The sequence below is a fragment of the Lipotes vexillifer genome, unplaced genomic scaffold (genome assembly GCF_000442215.2).
Source record: "Lipotes vexillifer unplaced genomic scaffold, Lipotes_vexillifer_v1.1 scaffold945, whole genome shotgun sequence".
Classification (NCBI taxonomy): Eukaryota; Metazoa; Chordata; class Mammalia; order Artiodactyla; family Lipotidae; genus Lipotes; species Lipotes vexillifer.
In genome coordinates, this window is record NW_006772158.1 from 6,242 (window position 1) to 34,220 (window position 27,979).

At 40.2% G+C, this 27,979-nt stretch overlaps 2 protein-coding genes across 2 annotated transcripts in view; one reads left to right on the forward strand and one right to left on the reverse strand.

Moving 5' to 3' along the window:
• The first annotated feature begins 1,009 nt into the window (after positions 1-1,009).
• On the forward strand, positions 1,010-8,058 carry TAF9B (TATA-box binding protein associated factor 9b). Its single transcript, XM_007447348.1, has 7 exons — positions 1,010-1,083; positions 1,880-1,961; positions 2,557-2,693; positions 2,770-2,904; positions 3,689-3,764; positions 5,737-5,847; positions 7,461-8,058. The coding sequence occupies exons 1-7, from the start codon at positions 1,033-1,035 to the stop codon at positions 7,619-7,621; spliced, it is 753 nt and encodes a 250-aa protein (XP_007447410.1). The 5' UTR covers positions 1,010-1,032; the 3' UTR covers positions 7,622-8,058.
• A 4,703-nt stretch (positions 8,059-12,761) lies between these two features.
• The window catches only part of PGK1 (phosphoglycerate kinase 1), a 20,934-nt gene continuing 5,716 nt past the window's right edge, over positions 12,762-27,979 (reverse strand). The window contains exons 2-11 of the mRNA XM_007447349.1: positions 26,897-26,947; positions 24,139-24,294; positions 23,880-24,024; positions 20,738-20,841; positions 19,976-20,095; positions 16,741-16,855; positions 16,309-16,488; positions 13,985-14,162; positions 13,629-13,727; positions 12,762-13,252 (exon numbers count right to left, since the gene is read on the reverse strand). Of these exons, the coding sequence (XP_007447411.1) occupies positions 13,212-13,252; positions 13,629-13,727; positions 13,985-14,162; positions 16,309-16,488; positions 16,741-16,855; positions 19,976-20,095; positions 20,738-20,841; positions 23,880-24,024; positions 24,139-24,294; positions 26,897-26,947 (1,189 nt within the window). The 3' untranslated portion in view covers positions 12,762-13,211. The remainder of the gene's footprint in view (positions 13,253-13,628; positions 13,728-13,984; positions 14,163-16,308; positions 16,489-16,740; positions 16,856-19,975; positions 20,096-20,737; positions 20,842-23,879; positions 24,025-24,138; positions 24,295-26,896; positions 26,948-27,979) is intronic.

Consider the following 27,979-nt stretch of genomic DNA (forward strand, 5'->3'; position numbering starts at 1 on the left):
GCAGCCGCATAGCATAGGGAGATCAGCTCGTGCTTTGTGACCGCCTGGAGGGGTGGGATAGGGAGGGTGGGAGAGAGGGAGATGCAAGAGGGAAGAGATATGGGAACATATGTATATGTATAACTGATTCATTTTGTTGTAAAGCAGAAACTAACACACCATTGTAAAGCAATTATACCCCAATAAAGATGTTTAAAAAATAAAAAAATATAAATAAATAATAAAAATAAAAAATGTCATTGGAATTTTGGAAAAAAAAAAAAGAGAGAGCACATAGGGCTTCCCTGGTGGCACAGTGGTTGAGAGTCCGCCTGCCGCTGCAGGGAACACGGGTTCGTGCCCCGGTCCGGGAGGATCCCACACGCCGCGGAGCGGCTGGGCCCGTGAGCCATGGCCGCTGAGCCTGCGCGTCCGGAGCCTGTGCTCCGCAACGGGAGAGGCCACAACAGTGAGAGGCCCGCATACCGCAAAAAAAACAAAAACAAAAAGTAGCACCCAGTTAAATTTGAATATCAGATCAACAATAAATCATTTCATAGTATAAGCATAGCCCGTGTAATATTTAGGATAAACTTATGCTAAAAAGGTGATCATTGATCTGACATTCAAATTTAACTGGGCTTTCTGCATTTGACCAGGCAGCACTGCGACAAAGGCAGGTGGATGCAGGGACTCTGCAGACATTCAGAGAGAGGGAAGGGGCCAGGGTGGCTGCAGGGGACGCGAGGAGGGGCCCCAGAAAAGACAAGGGTGGCCCTTTTCGTGTACTTTTTCGGGGAACAGCTCTGGGAAGGCGAACTTATCAGTCTTCCAAGCGTTGGCCGAAGGCTCTTCGGAGGCTTCGGTGCCGTGGGCTCCCCGCTAGCCCGGCCTCCCTCTGCCTCCGCGGGGCGGGCGGGCGGCTGGGAAGCGGCAACCAGCGGAGCAAAAGGACCGGCGCGGTAATCCCGCCCTCCGCGCCCGCAGGGGTGGAGCCTGAGCGAGGAATCCGCGAGCAGTTCTCTCTCCCCAGATGACGAGCAGCAGGATAACATGGAGTCGGGCAAGATGGCGCCTTCCAAGAACGCTCCGAGAGATGCCTTGGTGAGTGCGAAGGATGCGAGGCGGGGTGCGAAGCTGGGCGCGACCGCAGCCGGGGACCTGAGAGGCGGGCCTGGGGGGAGGACCTGATGATGGGCTCGCGGGTCGACTTCAGCCATGCCAGGGCCGCCAGGAGCTAGTGATTCGAGTGCCCTGGACCCCAGGGCTCTCTCCCGCCACCCCGGCGGCGCAGCCGGAGGGAGGCTGGCGGCCCGCCGGATGCGCAGGCCGGCCTCCCGGCTTTGTCACCTGGGCCTCGGGCCCGGGCCGCCTAGTCGTCCCGCCCCGTCTGCGAATCCTGGCTCGCGCCTCCAGTGTTCTAATGCAAAGCTACCCCAGTCGCCACATCTGAAAATGACAACCAGCTGTAACCACCCCTACCTCGACTGGAAAAGCCAACCCGGGCCTTTTTCTTCTCTTTGCCCCCGCCCCCACCCCCACCCCTGCCAAAAACAAAAGATTTCAGCAAAGAGATCAAGAAGAGATTTGGTGTGAACCCATCTGAAAATGACAACCAGCTGTAACCACCCCTACCTCGACTGGAAAAGCCAACCCGGGCCTTTTTCTTCTCTTTGCCCCCGCCCCCACCCCCACCCCTGCCAAAAACAAAAGTTTTCAGCAAAGAGATCAAGACGAGATTTGGTGTGAACCTGACACTCGCTTGGGAGGAAAAGGATAAGTACAAGTTTGGAACCCAGAGAAGGGGGAACCTTGTATCATAAATATAATTACTACCTTCGGTCCAGTCTTGATTTCTATACCTAGATTATGCATCTGGAGTTTTTATTTGAATCCACAGGTGATGGCACAGATCCTGAAGGATATGGGAATTACGGAGTACGAACCAAGGGTTATAAATCAAATGTTGGAATTTGCTTTCCGTAAGTTAACAAAACACCAAAATTGCCTAACTTGTGAATTTTAAAAATTGTTCATTGTAAGAACATTTTCAACCAAAATACTACTAACAGTTAATGTCATAACATGTCATTATACACTTTTCCAAACCCACAAAATATAGAGTTCCAAGAGTGAACCATAATATAAACTATGGACTATCAGAGATTATGATGGGTCCGTGTAGGACTATCAATTGTAACAAACGCACCACTTTGCAGGGAACATTGATAATAGAGGATGCTATGCATGTATGGCCTCAGGGAGTACACAGGAAATCTCTGTATATTCCCCTCAATTTTGCTGTGAACCTAAAACTACTCTACAAAAATAAAGTCTTAAAAATATGTGAAGAAAAAGAAGAGTTAATGTTATAGAATTCAGAAAGCAGTAAAAAGGAGCTCAGGCTAGGGAACAGTATATTGTGATATCTGTTTAAAATTGATCATATAGATAGGACAATTAGATATTAGAACCAAAATTCATAAACTTTCTGGAAATTAGTGAAACTTTTTAAGAAAACTGGCCATAAATATTAATCTATTTTCATATGTTTTAAATAATGTTTTGTTTTTAAAGGATATGTGACTTCAATTCTGGATGATGCAAAAATTTATTCAAGCCATGCTAAGAAACCTAATGTTGATGCAGATGATGTGAGACTGGCAATCCAGTGTCGAGCTGACCAGTCTTTTACCTCTCCTCCCCCGAGAGATGTGAGCAAAATTTTATTTGAAGTTCATTTTACTTATAATTTTTAACTGTAGTTCTAATAAGGATTTTTTTTTTTAGTTTTTACTGGATATTGCAAGGCAGAAAAATCAAACCCCTTTACCACTGATTAAGCCATATGCAGGACCCAGACTGCCACCTGACAGATACTGCTTAACAGCTCCAAACTATAGGCTAAAGTCCTTAATTAAAAAGGTAAGAATTTTTTGTCATCTTAGCTTTTAAAAAGGGTAAGATCTGTTAAGGGTAAATAGTGCAGTAAATTAAAGGCTAAGATAATTTACTAGGACTTTTTAAAATTTAGTTCCTTGAAAATACTATGTCTGCAATTAGCTACTATGTTAAAATATAGAATATATGATCCAAGATTTTTAGGGCTAAAAGGAACTTTATTGTTCATCTAACTCATCAGGAAAGTGAGCCCGAACTCATCTATGAAGTTAGTAGCAAAGTTAAGACTGATTCCCAGGTCTCATAACTCCCAATCTTTACACTATACCATAACAGAGTAAATGATATACCATCAGGCATTGGACTTGCTTTCTGAAATATGACCTAAGGCTCTCCCACCACTGAGAGTTCTCCCCACATTGGGCTACCTCTGTACCTCTGAAATTCCACTATAAGGAAGTTTCTTACTGGGTTAAGATATTGACTAGTTAAGATTAAAAAATCATAAGTTAGCTGTTATCCCCAAATGACACTCTACCTCAAACTTTATATAGAATTATATATTTTATATATATATTCTTATCCATGTTTATATAGATATGTATTGTTTGTATTATATGTGTGTATATATATAGATATTTGTGAAAACCCTAGTTTAAATGTTGCATTAGAACACTGAACAGAAACAGGACATTCTTGTCATCAATTATCTATTAATAATTCACATCAGCAATCCTAATTTCATTTCCTGCTAAGTTTAGGTGTCAAGTGTGAACGTTAAAACGAATTTGTTTTTTAAATCCCCTAGGGACCTAACCAAGGAAGACTAGTTCCACGGTTAAGTGTTGGTGCTGTTAGTAACAGACCTACCACTCCTACTATAGGTAAGTGCGAGAGGGAAATGGCTTGTCTGGCTGATAAAGAAGTGCCTCAGCACTTGATTTTGAACTGTAATCCAAGTAAAAAGGTGAGTCAGAAATTCCGATATGTGTTGCCATTAATACATTTACTCGTCCTCTAGTAAAGCTATAAACATATATTTTATCAGATTTCAAAATGAGAAAGCGACAAGGAATATCTGATCCCAAATGAGTATAGAATTGGGCATTACCCAACATTGTTGCCAGTATTAACTATGGTAACAAAAACAGAAGTTTAAGCAGTGTTCTTTCTGGGTTTTATACAAATAAAGTTGCCAGACTCACTCACAGCAGTAGCCTACTTATTATCAGAAATTAAATTTCTGAGTAAATTGGCAAGAGATGCAATCAAAAGAAGTAAGTTTAAAGTATACAAAAAGCTTAAGACTATCAAAGAAAATCATTTTTAATATAACCTTTTCAAAAGTAGTACTGATTATCCTGTATTGGTCAGTGAGCACCCCTTCAGACTGTTTCCTGTGTCCTTTGTGACAGGTCTCCATCATTCTTTGAGCATTTCTTGCTTCCTGGCACAAGATGTTCCAAGCTCATCTTATATTTTCCTTACCCCAGTCCTAGAATCAGCCGTTTCTCTAAAGAACCCTGGTTCCTCTTAGTGGAGAATGGCATTTAGAAACCATAATGTCATTGTTGCTTAGATAATAAGGAACACATGAATAATGGATTTAGATTTCCTGATTTTTTTGTCCTGTGTTCCTGCTGGATTTCTTTCATAGTCAAAGTCTTTTCAGAAAAAAAATCCCCTTCTCTTTGACCAGTATTGATTTCTTAGCTCTTATAACTTGAGTACTATAGATGTCATATAGCTCTAGTGTAAGCAGCATTTGATTTTTGAGATGTGTAGACAACCTCTTCATATTTTCAGAGTGTGAATTCACATTTCAGCATTTTAAAACCAGACTGGTATAGTATTAATTGTACACTTCTAATTATATGCATGTGACCTGTGTAGACAGGAGTTTGCATATATAATTTGTGTAACTTTTTGATCATATACTATATATCTGTGGGTTCATATCTCTTAAGTGAATACCAACTTTTTAAAAACTCTAGGCTGTGCTAATCAGTTACATGTGTTGGCAAGTTAACCAATTTTAGTTATCAGTTGTGATTTTTATTCCTAGACATTTATTGTACATGTTTTAGAGACTTTTAAGTCTAGAGTGAGGGAGCTGCTAAAAACTACTATTAAAGATGCAAGTTTTAAACTTTAAAAAAAATTTAAATGAGTTTCATAAAGCATAAGACCTAAGCATATACTCTGTTCAATTTTAAAACCTAAACTCCATACTTACATAAATGTTAACAATTTCCTTATGGTAATGGACAAGAAAACATCCACCTACTGTGAATTTTCTTGACAAAATAAAATACTTATATTGCTTCATTAAGCTTCACCAAATTCTTTGGACCACTCCTTAATACATGGAAAACTTACCTAAAGATGGAGATATGTTAGGCTTCTGTTAGATGCATGTTGATTTAGCTTCATGGGCATAGTAGACACCTCCTAATTCCCAGCAAGTGACAGAGATTAAAAGTGCCACATAAGGTAATTAATAGAAAACTTGGGTCTTTAATTGTTTATTTAAATGTTCAACTTCATGACTTCATGTAGCTAAAATTCAGTGCCAGATGCTATGTGAAGAGTTTTACATGGATTATTTTAATTCTCACAAGAATCCTACGAAACAGGTATTGTTATCCCCATTTGATAGATGAGAAAAGCACAAAAAGATTAAATAACTTGCCCAAGGTCACTCAGCTAGTAGGTGGTAAAGCCTGGATTCAAACTCAAGCAGATCTTTCATTAATTCCCTGTGCTTTGAAGGTAGTTTCTGGTAAGCTAAAGGAGAGAAATTGAACCTGTATAATAAGTCACCTAACTAACATGGTCTGTTAATTACAACTACAGCAACCCCACAAACAGTGTCTGTCCCAAATAAAGTTGCACCTCCAGTGTCAGTGACAAGCCAAAGATTTACGGTGCAGATTCCACCTTCTCAGTCCACACCTGTCAAACCAGGTAACATGATGGGCAGGGCATGGGGGATTGAAAGTGGTTCTTTTAAAATATTTTTCTGAATTTTAAAATTTCTGAATGATTCGTGATAACAGAACAGTTTGTATTCCTATAGCAATAATTAAATTGTTTTAATATCGTAACAGGAAGGTGGCCGTAATGCTGCAAATCTGGGTTCTTCCAAGGGGGTCTATAAACCCACTAAAATTGTATGAAATTTTACATATATGTAACATTTTGGGGGGAAGGGAGAGATTTCAACATGATCATCAGAGTCTCAAAGAACCCTATGAACTAAAATAAGTTATGGTCTACAAATCTCAGGCAAAATCACTTAGGGTTAAAGCTCAAGAAAATAATACAACTTAGTATATATCCAATGAAAACTGTACTTTTATTCACTTCACGGAAGTATATGTAGAAAGTTAGAATAATATAAGTAGAATTCTGTTATAACATAGTTTATTCATGAATGTTTAGATTTCACATCTTCTGAAACCTAACCGTACACCATAATATTGGTCTGTAAGGAAGCATGATTCCTGACCTTGAACATGTTGCCTTTAGTATGTTCCATGATGAATCCAGTGCACTGCTTCCCATGACTGAGAACTAATTGAAATTTTAAGTAAATTAAAAACAGGGCTTCCCTGGTGGTGCAGTGGTTGAGAGTCCGCCTGCCGATGCAGGGGACACGGGTTCGTGCCCCCGTATGGGAAGATCCCACGTGCCGCGGAGTGGCTAGGCCCATGAGCCATGGCCACTGAGCCTGCGCATCCGAAGCCTGTGCTCCACAACGGGAGAGGCCACAATAGTGAGAGGCCCGCGTACCGCAAAAAAAACAAAACAAACAAACAAACAACAAAAAAAAACCTAACAGAACTTCTTTAACCTTATACTAGATACTAATTTAAGTACTTTAAAGCATTAAAAAATGTAATTTAACTCTTAATGCAGTATAATTATGTTTCTTCTGATACAGTTTTACTTCATGCTATTGAAATTGTTATTAAAATTACATTCAGCTTTGTTGAATACTTTTTACTCTCAGAAGCATTATACTTTGTGTACTCTTGCTTTATGTCTCATTTTTAATTGAACATTAAGGGAATGTAGTATTTTAATCATAACTCTTTATCTAGAGGCCTGTAGCCATTTTTGTGATTTATGAAATTTTTGTCGCCAAAAAAGGCAGGATTATGTTTTTCCCTTCCAGATTGAGTTGGTATAGTGTATTCTTGGCTGTCAAAATACTCATAGCTTTGGGACTTTGAAATGGTAAATATTCATGATGTGTGAAAAAGCATATACATAACTGTATGATCTTAATTACATAAAAATGGATGCTTAGTTATGTAGATACACAAACGAGACCTAGAAGGACACATCAAACGGTAAACTGCTTGTGATTATGGATGACTTTGTTTTTTGCTTCTTGTGTTTTTTGGTTTCCTATTAGGCACATGTTAACTTTTAAGAAATAAATGTTATTTTAAAAACCTTAAAAAAAGAAATTATTATTAGAATTACATTTCAGCTTTGTTGAACACTTTTTACCATATGTTTCTGATTCTGTGTAGTTCATAGTTTGGGGGTGTTTTCTTCTCTGTTTACAGTTCCCGCAACAACTGCAGTTCAAAATGTTCTGCTTAATCCTTCAATGATTGGGCCCAAAAATATTCTTATTACCACCAACATGGTTTCATCACAGAACACGGCCAATGAATCAAACCCATTGAAGAGAAAACATGAAGATGATGACAATGATACTATGTAAGGAATATAGTGTAGTCTCTATGCATTTCAAACGTGTAGTTGGTTTTGAGCCCAGTATACCAAACTAGAACATTCTTGATCGAAAAGTTAAATGTAGCTGCAATATCACCTTAAAGTGTTATATTTATTTCTTAAGGGTACCAATGTTTTTTCATTAAGCTTCAAGTATAAAAAGTTAAGTGCTTGTTTATTAATGGTTTCATTAATGTTGAGTCCTGCTCTGGTAATTCTATTTTTGGAAGCAGTTTTCTGCAATGTATCTGACAGCAACACTTAAGTTTCACTTTCTACAGCCTGATCAGTGGACTAATCTTTAACAGCATAATTTCTAATCTATATTTAAATACTTTTGTAAGATAAAATAGTCACTTTTATTGTCACCAACTTTTTTGACCAGATCTCTCAATTTAGCAAATATTGTTGGAGAGGTTGGATTTAGAGGGATTCTAAATCCATTCTGAATATATTTAAGCTGTTTCTTGATGTTCCCTAACCTCCCACCTCCTCAGCCCCGTTTCTAGATCCCATTCATTTTCTGCACCACCTCCTCCCCACAGGCTTACGTTTCTCCCTATTGCTCTTAAATTTAAAAGGCCAAAACTGGAACTTTAGGAATATAATTCCTGATAATACGGCTCAGTGTCATTTTCATAGTTTTAAAACCTGCTATATTACATGCCTGATGGTCTGTGGTTCACTTTAACCAGAAGGTTTGCATTTGCTGCTTTTCTCTCCATACCAGAGCAGTTGGGCTTTATCCCTTACCTTTTATGCCCATTGAGCATTACTCTGCTTTTGACAGGTAGTTTGGGGTCAGTTACATTCAGTTTCAGTCATATTCCAAGTTGATAACTCCACCATATTTCACAATTTGAAATTTAACACGAAAGATGCTATAGCTTAAAATCTGCCTTGATAAGTATACTTACACTGGACCTAGGCAAAAACCACTGAAGAGGAAGTGTTTTCTTCCTTTTTACCATACATATATATGCTTTGATCACTACTGCTTGAACCCCCCTATTGGTATAATTCAGATTTTTCCAGCTTATTGCTGAGGATGTCACACATAAGATGGGATCAAACCTGAAAGTTTTCTAATGGTTTTCCCTACTCTAGAAGGCCAACACAAACAAATTAGTGTGATGTGACTTGCGTTTAGGTGCATTCTGCATAGGCTTCCCAGTAATGTTGCTAAACACCTTTCCCTATTTTCCATTTATACACATCTAAACACCCTATTGAGAAAGACTGCAAAGCTTTCAAACATATAAACAGGCTTGTGTTGTTTTTATTTAAGTAAGTTTGACATATTCAACATAGGAATACTTTTGCAGAATTTCTAAAACAAATTTTTATATCATAATTTAGAACTTATAGCCAAGGATCCTCAAAACTTAAAACACAAGTAAGTTTCATTTTAGGATGGTGCTTGATATATCAAAGAGAAATAGTCCAGTAACAGGGAAGAAATATCTCATCAAAACTGTGATTCAGTGTTTTTGGATATTAGGAAAAGGTGATACCAGACTTATAAAAATAGATCTGATCATCATAGGAGAGAAATGTTCATTATATAGCATAGGATGCCATTACTTGAATGTTCTCAGGGAGGCATGTCAGAAGGCCTAGGTTCTAGTCCTGGCTCCATCGCTAACCAACTGTGTGACCTTACTTCACCCATGAGCCTTGTTCTCCTCACTAGTAATAGGAAAATAACACCAACCCTGCCTACCTCACAGGGATGTTGTGAGGGTTTAATTGGTATATGTGAAAGTTCTTTCAAAATTGTAAAAATGCTATATAACTCTAAGGAATTGTTAACATATTTGTTCCAAGATTATTAATAAACAATTGAACTTACTGTATTTCTCACTTTTGATTTAAGGGGTTCAAAGAGGATGAACAAGGCCCAGTAATTCTGAGGTCCAAAAAGCAAGATTTGCTTAATGGATGATTATAAATCAGGGAATTGCTTGCTTTTACTTGGAATCAGCATGTGACTCATCATAATGAAGCAAAATAAATATGAAAGGATATGGGTTTAAATCTGTTAACATAACATGCTCTGTCTTTAGTGGGAATTTATACATATAATTGAGGTTGCAATCTGAGTGTTCATTCTCTTAGCCAGCCAGTGGGTGGTTTGCCCTTTCAGATGAAGACTGCTTTATCTTGCAGATCTCCCTTTCCTAATTACATCCACCCATTCTAGCATCAAGAATGACTTAAGGGACTTCCCTGGTGGTATAGTGACTAAGAATCTGCCTACCAATGCAGGGGACACGGGTTCGAGCCCTGGTGCAGGAAGATCCCACATGCCGCGGAGCAACTAAGCCCATGCACCACAACTGCTGAGCCTGTGTTCTACAGCCTGCAAGCCACAACTACTGAGCCCACGTGCTGCAACTACTGAAGCCCATGTGCTCTAGGGCCCACATGCCACAACTACTAAAGCCCATGCACCTAGAGCCTGTGCTCCACAACAAGAGAAGCCACTGCAATGAGAAGCCCATGCACTGCAACGAGGAGTAGCCCCCGCTCACTGCAACTAGAGAAAGCCCACATGCAGCAATGAAGACCCAACGCAGCCAAAAATTAATTTTTTTAAAAAAAGAATGACTTAAGGCAGCTCTTGTCCTCCGGCTTCTAGGTGGAATTTTTTTAAAAGATGTACTGATAGTAAATGAGGTGAGGACACTGTTGTCCCAAGTTCTTCCTTCTACAAGTAGGAAACAAGTGTCTTTGATCTGAGTAAGAATATAGGAATACAGCCACTATGCAGGGAGAATGGAAGATGTGGCCTAAGGGGTCCAGAATAAAGAGAAGTAACTCAGGAGGTAAGGAAAAAAAACATCAGAACGACAGGTACAAAGCAGTGTGTGTAATTATGCCACCATACACCAACACACACGTGCACACGCATACCCTTTTTATATGCATTAAGTAGCTCGAGATTGAAGGAAACCAGTCTTACAGTGATTGGTTGCTTCTAAGAAGGGAAACTGGTAGCTAAGGGACTAAGGTAGGAAGGAGTCTTCTCATTGTACTCCTTTTTGACTTTTGTATCATGTACTAGAGGGAAGTTTTGGACATGAAAAGGAAAAGAAAGGAAGCAGGAAACACTGAACTAAAGAAGAGACTGAACTCATTTAAGATGATTATAATTTTTTTCTATATACAGGCATACATATGTTGTCTGGGGGTTAAAAGTGAATTTGCTACACTTAAGCCTAAACCTTTGCAGTGTTTTATCAATAATTCATAACTCTGTATTAAATCAGGAAGCACATACTTGTACAATTCTAGTTTACATACGCATAAATTGTTTGTTATATACTATCTTGCTTGACTAGGTTGTAAATTCCTTCAGGAGATAACTGCTATCATCTTATACTGCCTCTATTATGTCCTGAGCATATAGCAGGTACTCAAAATATTTGGCTGTTTGCATTTCCCCATTCATTTTCTGGATTAATGACCGAAATAAATGGGGAAAAGATCCTGGAAGCAGAGTCTGGTAGAAATTACTTATAAGGTACAATCAGGGGTTGATGGATGGACGAATGGCAGTTGTAGAGTCTAAGTGTTAGGTTTATGGGTGTTTACAATTCTTTCAATTCCTCTGTACATTTGAAATAATAAAATGTTGAGGGAAAGGTAATTAGTAGGGGAAGAAAGTCATCAGTATGCTAAAGTTCTGGCCCGGCTATGACATTAATTCTCTGGATCAATGCGTAGCATCTCTGGGCCTCACCTACAAAAAAGATTGTACTAGAATTCCTGCATCTCAAACCAGGGTAGAGCATGACATTAGAGATGTGCAGAAATACGGTGTTCTTAAAAATTAACTACAACTGTGGTGACAGTATTAAAATACAAATGAATTTTTAGAAAAAATTCAAGCCTTCAAAATTTGTTTTGTTTAAAGCAGCCACCAAAATTTTCTTTTGCCGTTCCCTCCAGAGTTAAGCAAAAAAGTCCTAGTCTAGAATAATCATTTCAGGGAGTGAGGCACACTGAAAAAGCACCAGCCTTTGGAGTCAGACAAACCTGGATTTGAATCCCTGCCGTTACTGGCTCTGTGATCCTGTCCAATAGTTTAACTATTTCTTTATCCATAAAGGTGAAATACATACTCTAGTATGTAAAATGCCCAGCAGAAAAATTCCAGTTAAACACAGCCTTTTGAAATTGCACCATTTACCTCTGCTCATTCCTGAAACTCCCATTAAAATGACAGGAAAGAGAAAGGGGGGAAAATTACAAGGACAATAAAAGAATAAGAATGTCATTGAAATCACTTTGGCCTTTTGGCTAAGATCAAGTGTAGGATGTCATTAGATTTTCAGCAATGACAGTGAATCAAAGGCTTTAAGTATGAGAAACTGATAGGTAGGCTGAAATTCTACATCTAACCAAACAGGCAAATATAAGAGTTGAATAAAGATATCTTCAGACATACAAAAAATTTTGCCTCCTATGCTCTCAATTTCTCAGAAAGCTAGTGGAGTCTTGTATTTCACAAAAAGGAGAAGTAAACCAAGAAAGAGGGGGAAAACAGATCCAGGAAAGGGAAGGTTCAACACAGGAGGTTAAAGGAATCCCCAAGAGTTACCCCACAGGGATTTCCTCTGGAAACAGGAAACCCCAGGGCAACAGCTGTACAGCCAACATAGGAGGCAGCCAGTACAAACTGGAACAGGAACACAGGACTGCAGAAGGGACATCTCTAATAAAAATGAACCAACTGTCCCATATGTTTGAATATGTTGGGAATGAATCAGTGATAGATACATAGAAAAAAGGAAACTAATTTTTAAAACTATTTTTAACTCCAAAGAAAATTAAAAGATACATAAGTAAATATAATCATGGCATATGACATAGCTCAGCTGTGAATAATATTTATAATCACAATGTAGACTCTTGATCAAATCTAAAATTATGACAAAACTGTACTGGGAGAATGAAGAAGGGGACATACATATGGAACAGAGGCTATAAGAGAGCTAAATCTTCCCATGTATGAAATCAAGAAGTTAACAGTTTAAGCATGTTACTTAGAAACATGGACGTAGATATCTGATCCCCTCCTCAAGATTCTGTTCTCACCCTAACAAAATATGACAGGAAAAAAATCCCAGTTTCAATGGATATTTTTATTATTTATTTAATAGATCACCAACTTCATCTACCTCCTTACCAACAACTGGAATTTCATTTTGTTTCCATGCTGAGTGGTGAAACTATGACAAAGCTAATCAGAATAAGCTACTTCATAAAGAGAACTAAGCTAACACAGCTCACTTTCTTTTAACAGGCATAATACAAATATATGCACTCTAGAATGCACAACGGTTTAGTCTCTAAGAAATTCAAATGGGATCTTGAAGAATGTAGGCAAAGCCAGGGTGCAGTAAAGATGAGCTGAGATGCCATACAACTGTTTAAGGGTTCCTGGTGCTACATCTCTTGGCCACTAGCTGAATCTTGACATAGGAGAAGATATTAGCTAATGCCAAGTGGAGATGCAGAAAGCACTAAGTTGACTTAGGGGCTATGCACAGGAACCAAAAGGCAGGAAAGTACTAAACACTGCTGAGAGCCTCCACCCCAGGAAGGACTTTACCTGTTTTTGAGAGAACACACACACACACACAATCAGCATTACTATAGGATCCACTAAGCCAGATCTGTTCCCTTCTATCCGCCCAATAACATATCAGCTCTTCTCTAGGGTATATGGCCAGGAGTTACGTAACTTTTACATTTTGGGTCCCAGGTCTACTAGAGCATAACCTCTTTGAGAATAAGTCTTCCCATGTAGCCCTCCCCACCTCAAATGGAAGCCAGGAGCTTTATTTGAAACTCCTCCATTTGTACTGCCCAGCTAATGACTGCTAATGACAACACTATCTACCGTCTCCACTCCATTCTACTCACCTCTCACTGCATAAACCCCATCCTTCCCCCAGATAAGTCAAAAAAACATTAAAGAACCTCACCTTCCAAGAGCTCTAAACTGGCACCACCTCCAGTGCTCACATGGCTGACTTTATCCTCTGTGTTCCATTTGGCACAGCAAGTAGCAGTGTCTCCACCACCTGTTGAATGAAAGCCAAGTAAAAAGGGGAAAGGAGAGAAAAGAAAAAAGACTGGCACCAAAATTATAAGGCAATGTGCTCTCGAGCCCAAAGTCCATCTCATTTAGAGGTTCCTCCATGAATTATATACCCATTTAGCTCTCAAGATTCACCTGGCACCAAGGAACCTAGGAAAAGTTAACCATTTCCCCTCTACTTTCCTCTGATCAGAATTCTGCCAGCTCACATTGGCAATAGCTTTGTACAGGACCCCTTACCTATGATGGTGATGCAGCCCCTGGAAGTGGCTTTCACCACCTCATCCATGAGGGCTTTGGTTCCTCGGGCAAAAGCTTCCCATTCAAATACACCCACAGGTCCATTCCACACAATCTGCTTAGCCCGAGCAACAGCCTCAGCATACTTCTTGCTGCTCTCAGGACCACAGTCCAAGCCCTAAGGGGCAGAGTTAAAAGAGAGGATGAGAAACCAATAAAAGCTACTTAAAGGAGCAAATACTATACCTCCACCAAGACCAGAACTCAAGGCTGAACACCAGAGTGTCTTCTAGAACCAAAAGATACCCCTCATTCTTTAAAATTATAAACCTGTTCATATCCTTTATGGAAGATCAAGTCTAAGGGAAAACCTCAAAAGTTATTTGATAAAAACATTCTTAGCCACACTATTTTATGATTGTGTGTAACTAGATAAGTGGTTTTCAACTAGGGTCAATTCCGTCCCTCCCTAGGGAACATACGGCAATGTCTCAAGACATTTTTGATTGTCATGATTTGGAGATGGGGGTTGCTTCTGGCATCTAGTGGCCAAAGATGCCTTAAACATCCTATAAGGCAACAACAGCCCTCCACAACTAAAACTACCCGAGATGTCAATAGTGCCAAGTTTGAAAAACACTAAACTAGATCAGTGGTTCTCAAATCTTGTTGTGCATCAGAATCACCAGGATGGCTTGTTCGAGCACAAATTTCTGGGCCTTACCCCCAGAGTTTCTGCTTCAGCAGGTCGGGGGGCAGGGGGAAGGAATCTGCATTTTTTTTTTTTTTTTGCAGTACGCGGGCCTCTCACTGTTGTGGCCCCTCCCGTTGCGGAGCACAAGCTCCGGACGCGCAGGCTCAGCGGCCACGGCTCACGGGGCCAGCCGCTCCGCGACACGTGGGATCCTCCCGGACCGGGGCACGAACCCGCGTCCCCTGCATCGGCAGGCGGACTCTCAACCACCGCGCCACCAGGGAAGCCCGGAATCTGCATTTTTTAATGAGTTTCAAAATGATGCTGATGCTGCTGTTCTTTTTTTAATTTATTTTTGGCTGCTTTGGTTCTTCGTTGCTGCACGCGGGCTTTCTCTAGTTGCCACCAGTGGGGGCTACTTTTCGTTGTGGTGCGCAGGCTTTTCTCATTGCAGTGGCTTCTCTTGTTGTGGAACACGGGGTCTAGGCTGGCGGGCTCAGTAGCTGTGGCTCCCAGGCTCTAGAACGCAGGCTCAATGGTTGTGGTGCACAGGGTTAGTTGCTCCACAGCATGTGGAATCTTCCCAGACCAGGGATCGAACCCATGTCCCCTACACTGGCAGGCGGATTCTTAACCACTGTGCCAGCAGGCAAGTCCAATGCTGCTGTTCTTGAGACCACACTTGGAGAAACACTGAACTAAATAAAACCCACATGTCTATCAAAAGGAAAGTGATGGGACTTCCATGGTGGTCCAGTGGTAAAGAATCCGCCTTACAATACAGGGGATGTGGGTTCAATCCCTGGTCAGGGAACTAAGATCCACATGCCACAGGGCAACTAAGCCCATGTGCCACAACTACTGAGCTCGCACGCCTCAACTACAGCCTGCGTGCCGCAAACTACAGAGACCACACGCTCTGGAACCCACGTGCCACAACTACAGAACCCACGTGCCACAACTACAGAGCCCACATGCCCTGGAGCCCAAGCACCACAACTAGAAAGAAGCCCACGCGCCGCAACGAAAGATGCCACATGCTGCAACTAAGACCCAATGCAGCCAAAAATAAATTTAAAAAATAAAGAAATCTTAAAAGAAAAAAGAAATATGAAAGCTTAAATAATTCTAAAAAAAAAAGGAAAGCGATAAGCAAACTAGTATGTCACCATTAACAATTCTGTACAGCTATTAAGATGATAAAATATGGAGAACATTACAATCAGCTAAATAAGTCTAATATACACATAAATTTTTCCCTGCTTGCAATAATTATACTTGTACTATCTTAATGTTTTCATATAAGAAAAATTTCTTATACAGGTTTCTAGGCAGCAACATAATCCAGAACAGCCCAAACCATGAAAGTACATAGCATCATCCCCAGCACACAGTCAAGTACTTAATAAACATTAAATAGATGAAGAAAGAAAAAACAGTTTTGCCCCCACATTACTAATGAAAAGTCTTAACAGCAATCTGATACCACTGCTTTTCCCCATGGATTTTCCCCGAAGGAGCGTCTCACTCAACATTTGTAGCCCTTCTTTTAAAATTCCCATTGGTTGGTTGAATGAATGATACCAAATGTATTTGTTCACTCATACTACCAACCACCCAAGTGACTCACCATCCAGCCAGCAGGTATGCCAGAGGCCACAGTGGCTTGGCCAGTCTTGGCATTCTCATCAAACTTATCAGCAGTGACAAAATCAACAGGCAAGGTAATCTTCACGCCATTCTTCTCAGCTTTGGATATCAGGTCTTTGACGATCTTGGATCCCTCTTCGTCAAACAGAGAAGTGCCAATCTACACAGGAAAGTCAAGATGATGAAGATCAGCCTCTATACTAAGAATGTGATTACCTCACAAAGTAGACAGGAACAAAATACAACACAATACAAAGGAATAATTCAAAGACGAAAGAAAAACAACTTGCAAAATAAATAAAAATGGGAGTTTTTAGGGCTCATGTCAGAAGCTAATTTCCTTTTTAAATTTACATAACTGGCTATTTCTCATGGAGAGCTATTTCACATCCACTTGGCATTGGTTTCCTACCTCCATGTTGTTGAGCACCTTAAGGAAGGTAAAGGCCATTCCACCACCAATAATCATTTCATTGACTTTGTCTAGCATATTACTGATCAGCTGGATCTTGTCTGCAACTTTAGCTCTGGAAGGGAAAGCAAGAATTATCACCCAAAGAACAAACAATGGACTAAGGAAATGATATTACATAAAGTCTGAGTTTTGATATTAAGAGACAGGAACAGAGAAATGTCCCACAGAGTGACAAAAGTATTGGCTAACTTTGCCCTACGTTTCTCCAACCCGAAAAGCCAATCCATTACTAATAAATCCTTTTAAGGTATAGCTCTTGGCGAAGAAGGGCTTAGAAGACTTACAATCATCTAAAGAAATCACAAGTTCCAAATAGATCTATTTTGCCCCTTCTCTCCCCCCAAAAATCAAAGGGTCAAGATTGCTAATTGTACCTGAGAAAGATTGCTAATTGTGGGATCCCTGAGCTCCCTGAGAACTGTCCTAATCCTAGAGCAGGAACCAGATTATATATAAAATGAATATATACTGAGCAAAAATATTCACACTCTTAGGTCCATGCTCAGTTGCTGGAACGTTTGCTTTATGGCATTCGTTATTCTATTGGACCACTTGATTGAACACACTGATTGAGCACTTACTCTGTGACAAGGTTCTAAGTCTCTGAGAAACATCACTGGGCAAAAGAGAAGATCCCTACCCCTTTGGAGCTTATATTCTAGTAGAGGGAAATAAGATAATAAACACAGATGTACCTTTCACCTCCGAGAGAAAAAAAATATCCAAACAAAAGAAAAACATTCACTTAAAGCACAACCTTTAAAATCCTTCACGTAAGTAATAGCTTGCCTTCCACAGATATTCTTATATATCTAAATCCCACTTAAATGAACCTTGGGCCTATCTACCTCTTCATTCAATAAACAAGATGATACCTACTCTGTGAGAGGCCCTATGCTAGGATTTGTGAAATGGAGGTTCAAAACAATAGCGATGTGGGAGAGTGGACGGAAAGAGACTATAGATATCTCACTTGTAAAGACTGGTCACCACCAAGGGTAAGAATGGATTAACTGTTTTATACAGAAACAGACACACACAGAAAGAGAGAGACAGAGAAAGAGGGAGAAACGAGACTCAACGTCTTCTAAAGAATGTGGGATGTTCTACAGATCAAATGCCCTGCTTCTTCAACAAATCAATGGAATGAAAATAATAATGAAGAGGGAACTATTATAGAATAAAATATACCTAACAAGCAAATTCAATGCATGGACTTCATCTGGATCCTTATTCAAACAAACTGACTGTAAAAAGGCATTTCTGAAATGATGGAGAATTTCTGAATACAGACTGGGTATTAGATGATAGTAATAAAATTGTTAAATTTTGTTAGGTATAACACATGGTGGTTATTTAAAAGAAATCTCATCAGTTATGAGATGCATACAGAAGTATGAGAAATGAAATTATATGATGCCTAAGGCTTGCTTTCAAATACTCCTGACAAAAAAAAGGATTAGAGGACAGATGAAACAGGATTGGCAAAAATGCCAATAATTATTAGAGCAGGGTGAGAGGTACCTGGGGGGTTATTATACTATTCTTTCAACTTCTGTAATGTTTGAGCATTTCCATAATAATGGGTTTTTTTCTGCACCGTGCGGCTTGTGGGTTCTTAGTTCCCCAACCAGGGATTGAACCAGGGCCCTCGGCAGTGAAAGCACTGAGTCCTACCCACTGGACCACCAGGGAATTCCCAACACAACGTTTTTTAATAAAATGTAAAATCTTCCCCTAAATTGTTAATGTTCTAAGGAGACTACATTGCAAGAAAGGTGGCAAAAAAAAACCTCCACGTCAACTTCCCCAAAATAGCTATTTTAGGCAGAGTCCAAAACCTAATCATAACCCCTAGGCAGCACTCACTTCCATATTCCAGATCTATGGAAGGATGGAGAACAAAGCCCAACTCCTAATCTCCAGAGAAGCAAAGATCAGAGTCTGACTTTTATAAACCAGTGCACAAGAGGGGCAATGATTCCAGGACACAGATAACAACCTATACCCACCTTAACTATTTTTAGGACCCTGAAACTGGGCTCATGAACCTGGAGAGCAACTATGCTATCTGAAATTGACACCCAACTTGAGTCAGCATTCATAGGGAAATGCTGAGTGTGTTCACTCCCGTGGAAAAAAAAAAGCCCCGCTCATAAGAGGGTCAGGAGCATCTAGCCATAAAGAGGCTGCCATCTAGATAGCCATGCCAAGTGACAAGATCTTATCCAAGCAGTCCCAGGTCTCTGTCCCTACTTTATCACCTAAAATGTATCCTCCTAGCCTCTTGAGCTGCACTTCTGATATTCGTATTTTTTTTTTTTTTCCTTGCGTTATGCGGGCCTCTCACTGTTGTGGCCTCTCCCATTTGCGGAGCACAGGCTCCGGACGCGCAGGCTCAGCGGCCATGGCTCACGGGCCCAGCCGCAGCACTGCGCGGAAGCCCTGATATTCGTATTTTTAACTAAGCCAGTAGAATATCACTATTCACAGGGTACCTTTCCCCATAGGAGAAAATACAAAAACGTATATGAGCTGGAGAAATGAGTTCCAAATGATATATTAAACACATGTGAGGAGGTTTTCATATCTGAGAAACTGAAGTGCTTCAAAAATCGTTAGATGAGCAATGGTGGATCTTTCCGATTCTTCCCTCCAGAGCCAATTTCTATCCTTTCCAGCCCTGTTCTCTGTCCCAGGAGGCTGACCTGAGTGGACTACATCAAGGAGTTCCCTTGCTCTCTGACATCCAGCTAAGTTGCAGCCCATTGTGGGTAGGAGGGAGTACATCAGCAGGACATTAAAAGGAGATCAGAGTATCTATTTCCCTGGCTCCTTCCCTGCTAGATGACTATCCCTACATCCCTTGACCAAAGGCTACAGTTTCTATCAGAGGGACCTCTCCACGCAACCACCGTCTCTGGATTTTGGTAACCATCCCTTTCCTTTTTCCCTTCAGGCCTAAGGATGGTGATGACTGTTGCCCCAGATTACTGTACTGTCCCTTCTGGGTTTCCCTAAACCCTACCCACACCTTTGTAGACAGTCCCTTTATTAAATTCTCCTCAGTCACCCAGTTTGATTGTGCTATCTGACAATAAACCACCCAAGTTATGGCCTACTACCAGGCAAAAACACTACTTAAAGCATGATCTTGAAGAGTTCTCCATACCCGCCCAGGATGGCCAGGAAGGGTCGCTCTGGGCTCTCCAAGGCCTTGGCAAAGTAGTTCAGCTCCTTCTTCATCAAAAATCCTCCAGCCTTCTCTGGCAGATTTACTCCCACCATGGAGCTAGAAATGAACAGAGACATTCAAATGTTAGGTCAATCCCTAGCAATTCTCCCAATTCTAGAGGCCATCTCCTTATTACTGAAAATACTTTCACTTTTGAGATGCCAGGCCACCACGGTTTTCATGCCCAAACTGCAACAAAACACTTAGGTACAAGATAAGATTTTTGACTAATAATGCAGGGTCAAGGGGAACAAGTGAAAAGCAATGACCTAAGGTAGAATTTAAGATACCCAATTAATAGTCTTCAGGCTAAGGGTTTAACCACAATAAATAATCAGCCAGGTGATGACAACAGGAAAGGATTCCTCAGTTTGCTTCCTACTGACAGCCTAAGGTTCCACTCCCACAGCATTCACAAAGGGAGAGCTCTCCACGAAATACCCCAAAGTGAGACAGAGGAACATCTTCCTGAAGCTCAACTAAAAGCTCCACAATTCTCAACATTTGCTTTTATTTCCTCTTTAGATCGGAGATACTCACCAAGAACCTCAGTGTAATTTGTAGCTCCAATTAGAGATAGAAGCCAAAAAGATCATAATATAATACAGAAATATCCAAAAGCAAGCCAGAGCTTGGGCTGCTCAAGTAAACAGAGAAATAATGCTCCCAGTTTGACAATGAGCAAAAAACTTTTAGTACCTGTGGGCTCGGTGAGCAGTGCCAAAAGCATCATTGACATAGACATCCCCTAGCTTGGAAAGCGAAGCTCGAAAGGCTTCTATTTTGGCTGGCTCAGCTTTAACCTGCAGAGAAAAACAAACAAAAAAAATGGAAAAACAACAATACAGGAAATGTTGATGGCTCCAAAGACAACTGTAAAAGCATTCCATACCAAGAGTCCTCTTCAACACCTCTAAAGACCCTGAGTTGGTAGGATAGCAGTTCTTAAAACTGGCAACAGGGTCTGTTCTTTCTTCCTAATATTCCAGGTCTTTGGGTCATTTCTGCATGTTTCTGCTCTCCTCCACCTTCCCTCAAATTGCAAGCCTAAGATTCCTGAACCACAGCTTAACCCCTAATCACATCCCATTGGCCTCTCTCCAGCTCCTAGGACAAGACTCAAATTATCCTTCTCTCTCCTTATCTTGACTCATTTCCTCATTCTAACATATTCTCCTTGTAAAATTTAGGATTATACTTGAGTCAAGCTGCTGGCTACCAAGACCTTTCTGCAAAGGGAAAAAGGCCCTCATACATATTCCTCATCAAAGCAACAAGGGCAGGCTGGAACAGAGAAGGCAGATGGAAACATGACAACAGAAAAGGACCTCAGAAACATTTTATATAATAGCAAAAGTAGGTAATTCATATAGCCTTCCCTGGAAGTTAGGCATCTGATAAAACAATACACTTCTACAAAAAAGAAAGAGGAACAAAAACTAGAAGTAAAACATAGGGCTTTGAATGTCGGCTCACTATCCAGGGATAATACCCACCATGCTCCCATAGGGGAAAGAAAGCAGAGCAGCAGGATGAACAGAGTCTCCAGTAGGAAATAAAGTGAAGATGCACAGGAAGCCAGATAAGAGGGACATGGCAGAGAAAAGCACAAAACAGATGTTTGTTTCAGTCACTCTCCACTCCCATTCTCCCATGTACTGAGGATAAGGAGGCTGCCACAGATAACAGGTGCTTTCCTCTAATGAACCAAAGAATGCAGGGGCACTAATGCTAAAACTGAAGACTGTAGAGCCCCCATAATCTCTTTACAATGGAATATAATCTGCCACTGGTGACTGCAAGATGATGTGTGTAGTAATGAAAACACTGCCCAAATGGCAGGAGACCTGGGTTCTAGGACCAGGTCTGACACTAATTTACAGTGTAACCTTTGTCAAGTTGTTCTCTGCCCCTGAAATCTTCCCATCTATTAAAAAGGGAAGATAACCCCTCTATTTAAGAAGAATTGTTTGAGGAAAAATGAGACAAACTGAAAGCTCTTCATGGAAAAGGTACTACAGAAATTAATAGTAATAAGAACCCATTTCTCATTTTTGATCTGCCAATAACTAGAAGGAAGAGAATGCTCCTAAAAAACCAATGCAGGCACACTGGATAAAGGAAAAATTTCATGCCCTCGCTTTGTTTTTATCCACTTCGAACTTATGGCTGGCTCCTGAAATTTCAAGCATGAAAAGCCTTTGGACACTAAATGTAAAGTAAACTAACTAAAAAAGACATAGACTAGCATAGTTGGTTCATCACTTCCTGAATAAAAGGTTTTGCCTCAATTTGCCAGTTGTCTCCTGCCATTTCTAAGCCTGAGCATATAGCTGGTTGAGTTTCAGTCTAAAAGGGCACCAAATTTTAGGTCAGCATTTGACTCATACTACTCTAGCAAGACCATGCCAAAGGCAAGATAAGGCAAGACCAGAGCCTGCAGTGCTAAGAAAGCAGGCACTGCTTGAAAGCAGGCACTGCAATGACCTTAAGAAATGTCAGAAGTACAACAGGAGGTTGAGACGCTAGCCTCAAAGCATCTTGTTCCACAAGATACTAAAGACCTTAAGAGTGGAAAGTACTTAAAGGGTGCTTTCAGCTTCCCTTCTACCAATAGGCAAATTCTAAATCATCCTCAAAGAGCCAGCTTTATCATTTAATATTTGAATTCTGGTTGTCATTCACAGTAATCTATTTTGTGGGTTATCTATGGTTGCCTTTTTAAAAAATTTTTGGTTTTTTCCCTATGGTTGCTTTTGCACAACAATGTCAGAGCTGAATAGTTCCAACAGAGACCATATAAGGTTGTGGCTGACTGTATGGTCCGCAAAGCCTAAAATATTTATTGTCTGGCCCTTTACAGAAAGTTTGCTGATCTAATGGACTGAGCTCTATATAAGGCCCAGCAACAGTACCACTACCTCTAACTTTAATCAAATGACTGCCTTTCTGAGACCTAGGTTTTTTTTGAAAATATGATGATATCTGTACTTCCTTAAGAAGAAATTCAAAGAAAGATGCTTTACACTTCTTAAGAAAAATGTCTTAAACCTAAGGCAGTATCATCATGACCATCATTTACCCAACTACAATCAAATGTCCCAAATAGTCCCTTTCCACTTGACTTAGGAAAGTACTTTTTCTGCTCTCATGATTCTTTTATAAGAAAATCCCAATGATATCAAATTTAATTTAGTGTGTTAAAAGTATCAAGCTCAAGCTTTAAGTTAATTCCCCTTCTAAATAAAAATACAGATTGTCCTTCCATAACACACCAGGGCCTGTTGCTTAGAAAAACAGTTCCAGCCTTGACAAACAAGAAATCTAAAACTGGCTCTCCTGGAGGAACACCTGGTATATCATGGATACTCACCCCCATGCCCCCAGCCAACAACCACCTGTGAATGTCTGCTCTCAGCACTTGGCAATCACAGCCTCTCCCTTTGATAGGATATTATCACATAATATTAGAAAAAACAATCTTCATGTATCACAGGCCAGGTGTGTAACAAAGGGACAATTAGAAGCAGCACGTTCACCAAATCCTCATTCACCCAAATGGTGTTCACGTATTTTTCCAATGTATTTCAAAACCACTTGAGCATGATGAGGAGGGCTTCTGGGATGCTGACAATATCCTATTCTCTGACCTAGGCGGTGGTTACACAGGTGTGCTTACTTTGTGATAATTCATCAAGCTGTGCATTTGTGCATTTTTAATCGTATGCTGTACTTCAATAAAAAGCTGTCAAAATAAACATGAGCTTCCTCTACTCTTCAATCACAGTCTCATACACTCAGCCCTCCTCACCCCCACTAATGTCAAAATCACAGGTCCTACCTTGTTCCCAGAAGCATCTTTTCCCTTCCCTTCTTCCTCCACATGAAAGCGAAGGTTCTCCAGCAGGATGACAGACCCAGCAGCTGGGTCAGCACAAGCTTTCTCCACTTCTGGGCCCACGCAGTCCTTCAAGAACAAAACATCCCTGGGGAGAGCACAACATGGAAAACACTTGAGCAGTCAGAAAGTTAAGAACCAATAACAACATGCTTGACAACATCTGTCACAGAGTCCACCAGCACCAGAGCCTGAAACATACTTGCCCAGCAGAGATTTGAGTTCTACAGCAACTGGCTGCAAGGAGTACTTGTCAGGCATGGGGACACCATCAGGCCGGCCCAGGTGGCTCATAAGAACAACTGACTTGGCTCCATTGTCCAAGCAGAATTTGATGCTTGGAACGGCAGCCTTGATCCTGCAACCAAAAAGAGACAACAGGTAGAGTAAGGTTACTCCTAAGAATTAGTGGTAACTATTCTATTCATGGCCTCATAAAACATAAAGCCCCCTTTCTTCTCCAAATTCCTTCAAATCTACTGTCAACAACTCATCGATGGTCCTCAGGTCCATGTGCAGAGGAAGAAGTTAATTAGGATGTCAACCCTCCCCCTAGGATTATACAATCTCATCATGTTTTGCCCCTTGTGCAGAAAAGAGTTAATATAGCAGGACTGAAGCTGTTATCTTCAGAAGGACCTGCTTGCAAGGTTGGCCCTTGGCTGGTATCTGGGAACTTGGCTTTTGAAGTGGTCCCTCAGTTCTCTGACAAGGGCTGCTCACAGTTCCTAGACTGTCTGTACAAACAAGGTGATTTACGCTCAACACTTGCTTCCCTCTAGGAGGAATTTTGGTAGTTGCTGGGCAAAGGGTGCCTATGTGATCAGCTGCCAGTAAAAATCTTGGGAGCTGAGTCTCTAAAGGGCTTCTCTGGACAGAAACATTGCACACAATTATTGCATTTTTCACTGCTGGAGAAAGGAGCACGCTTGGTGTGTCCCATGATAAGAGGGAGAAAGCATGGAAGCCCATGCATGGATTTCTCCAAATTCTGCCTGTGTCTTTTCCCCTTGCTGATACTGCCATGCATCCTTTCACTGTAATAAACTTTAGCAGTGAGAACTATATGCTGCGTCCTGTGAGTCCTTCCAGTGAATCACCAAATATGTGGGTGGTCTTAGGGACCCCTGAAACATCCTAAGTGTTTGACTGTGGAAGAAATATAAAATTCCCAAATCTTGAAACCATCACAAGAAATTTGGGGAAAACTGAAAAACATGTAACTTTTCTGCACCCGTTACAGATCCTAAGTCACTTTTTTATGTAGGTAAAAATAAATACATTATATAGAATGTGGTTTACATAATGCATTGCATTTAATAAATTATAGTTTAACCTAACACTTACTAAACCTCCTTTAAACACTTCAAATTTTTGTTACAAACTCAATACTAACTTTCCATTCTTGGCAGTCTTTAAGAAATTAAAATTGATAACAAAGAAAATCATTTATTTATTCAAAAAATATTTATTGGATGCTTCTTTTGTGGCAGCTACTATATCAGATTCTGAGAATACAATAGTAAATAAAAGTCTCTGCTCTCATAGAAGTGGTAAGAACTATGGAGAAAATAAAGCAAGGTAGGGGGACAAGAATGACTGGAGAATAGTGGTGAAGGGGATTTTAGAGAGGGTAGCCAGGGAAAGTCTCTCTGATAAGGTGACATTTCAGCAGAGAATGGAATAATAAAAAGCCAAGTTATGTTTCTAAAATATCTTATGCTACTTGGCAGATATAAAAACTCATTTATACCAAATAAAGAAGAAACCTTCATCAGGTACAACGTTTGCCCAATGAAATCAAATTAATCTTCAGGGCTATCCCTTATTGGCCAAGTCCTATTATTTCTAATGCTTCATTTTGTTAATCAGCTCCATGGAGTTCTGAAAATGAAAAGATCTACTCAGACCTGTTTCTCTGTTTTTTACTTATAAAATACCTTGATAGGCATATTTCCAATCTTTTATGTGTGCTACATTAAAAAAATGAAAGTCAAGATGGGCCAGAGGTGCCTTGAACAAAGACCTTCCACTATGGTGCAGCAAGGATGTGCTTGGCAAAATGCCAAGCTCTATTCTGGGGCCAACATCTGAAAGTGTTCTGGGTCTATACCTACACTGTACAATATGGTAGCCATTAGCCACAGGTGTCTCCTGAATACTAGAAATGTGGCTAGTCCAGATTGGTATGTGCTGGATCTCAAATAATACCAAAAAAGTTAAATGTTCCTTTGATTAATTTTTAATTGATTACATACTGAAATGATTATTTGGGGCTTACTGGATTAAATAAAATGTATTATTACGTTCACCTGTTTCTTTTTACTTTTTTAATGTGGCCACTAGAATATCTTAAATTACATGTGGCTCATATTATATTTTTATTAGACACTGCTGGTCTATACCATTGGAGCGTACCTTTCCAGCTCAAACCTTTCATTTAAAATTTAAAATAAAAACCTTCTTTTACAATCTAGTCAAAAGCAAGAGCAGTACTATCACTTAAAATTTCTGCTTCTGAATCTAGGAGCCAAGACATTTGGAGCAGCCTAAACTGACTGAAAATATTACTTCTGTAGTCTTTTCCCTTAAATCAAAATTCTCGAAAACTTATTTTATCAGGGCCAGCTAGAATAGAGGCTTGTAAAACTACATGCACAGTTCTTCATTTTGCAGGGGAAGCCAAGTAACCTTAAAGCTTTATATTCTTTAAAAATGCATAACCCCAAATTCTTCAAATTTAAAAAAAATGGGGGGAGAAAAAAATCGCTTTCTTAAAATGATTTTTTTCAATTTCTAAATTCTCATAAGAAGGCAAACCAGATGGTGGGTTGTTAAAAGCCAAGATCACATGGCTTAAGTTGCCATAGTTCTACAATAAGGAAGTAAAACCATTTCATCCCATATACTCAGACCCAGGTACATCGTAAACCTAGCTCAAGGATTAGCAGGGACATTACCTCTGGTTGTTTGTTATCTGGTTGTTCTTCATAGGAACATTGAAGTCCACTCTGAAAAAGAAACAAAGTGTTGGGTTCAGAGCCATGATCAATTTTCCATTCCCCCAAAGATTAGGAGAGGGACTTTTAGTGAACCAGTTAAATAAGTTGAAGTTCAAAAGTCACCTTAAAAATAATCAGCAGTATCAGAAGATGGTGATTAGCCATGGGGACGAGGGTAGGAGTAGTGACTGGGATAGGACACCAGAGGGAGTTTCAGGGGTTCTGGTAATGTTCTCTTTCTTGACCTGGGTGACAAATGTGCTCCTTTAGTGATCGCTCTTTGAAGTTTATGATTTGTGCCCTTTTAGGTACGTATCTCATACTTTTTAAAAGAGAAATTTTAAAAAATAAGAAACAACTTAAATCACAGGAACTAGCCCTGAAGACCAGGGAAGCTAAAGCCAGTGCCATCTAAAAAGATTTCTATGTGGGCCCAGCATGATAGTATCTAATAACAGTGGCAGCTGGAGGAGTGAAGGGTTATAGGGAACACATCTGGATTTTGATTCCTTTGATAGTATTTCTGGGTTCTAAGGAAGCAAACATTATTCAAAAGAAAAAAATTAATTGGAACAATAAAACACGTCAAGAGAATATCATTCTTTTGGGAGAAAGGCTGGGACCTCGGGGCCAGAAAGAAACCCAGTATCCAAGACCAAGTTCAAACAGTATCCTTCAAGCAAAACACAGACAATAACAAAAAGATAGCCTCTTTCTAAAAGCCTGAGAGGACACTTTGCTGTACACCTGAAACTAACACAACATTGTAAATCAACTATACTTCAATAAATTTTTTTTAATTAAAGAAAATAAAAGCCTTAGAGGAGAGGATGGAACATGTGACCCTGCCCACCTGACAAACTGGCAATTAGAAAAGAAGTGATCCAGATAGCACAGGCAGGAAATTCCCTGGCGATCCAGTGGTTAGGATCCACTGGTTAGGACTGCTGGGGGCCAGGTTCAATCCCTGGTCAGGATCCCACAAGCCACATGGCACAGCACACGGCCGGGGGCGGGGGGGGGGGGATTGGGGGGGGGGAT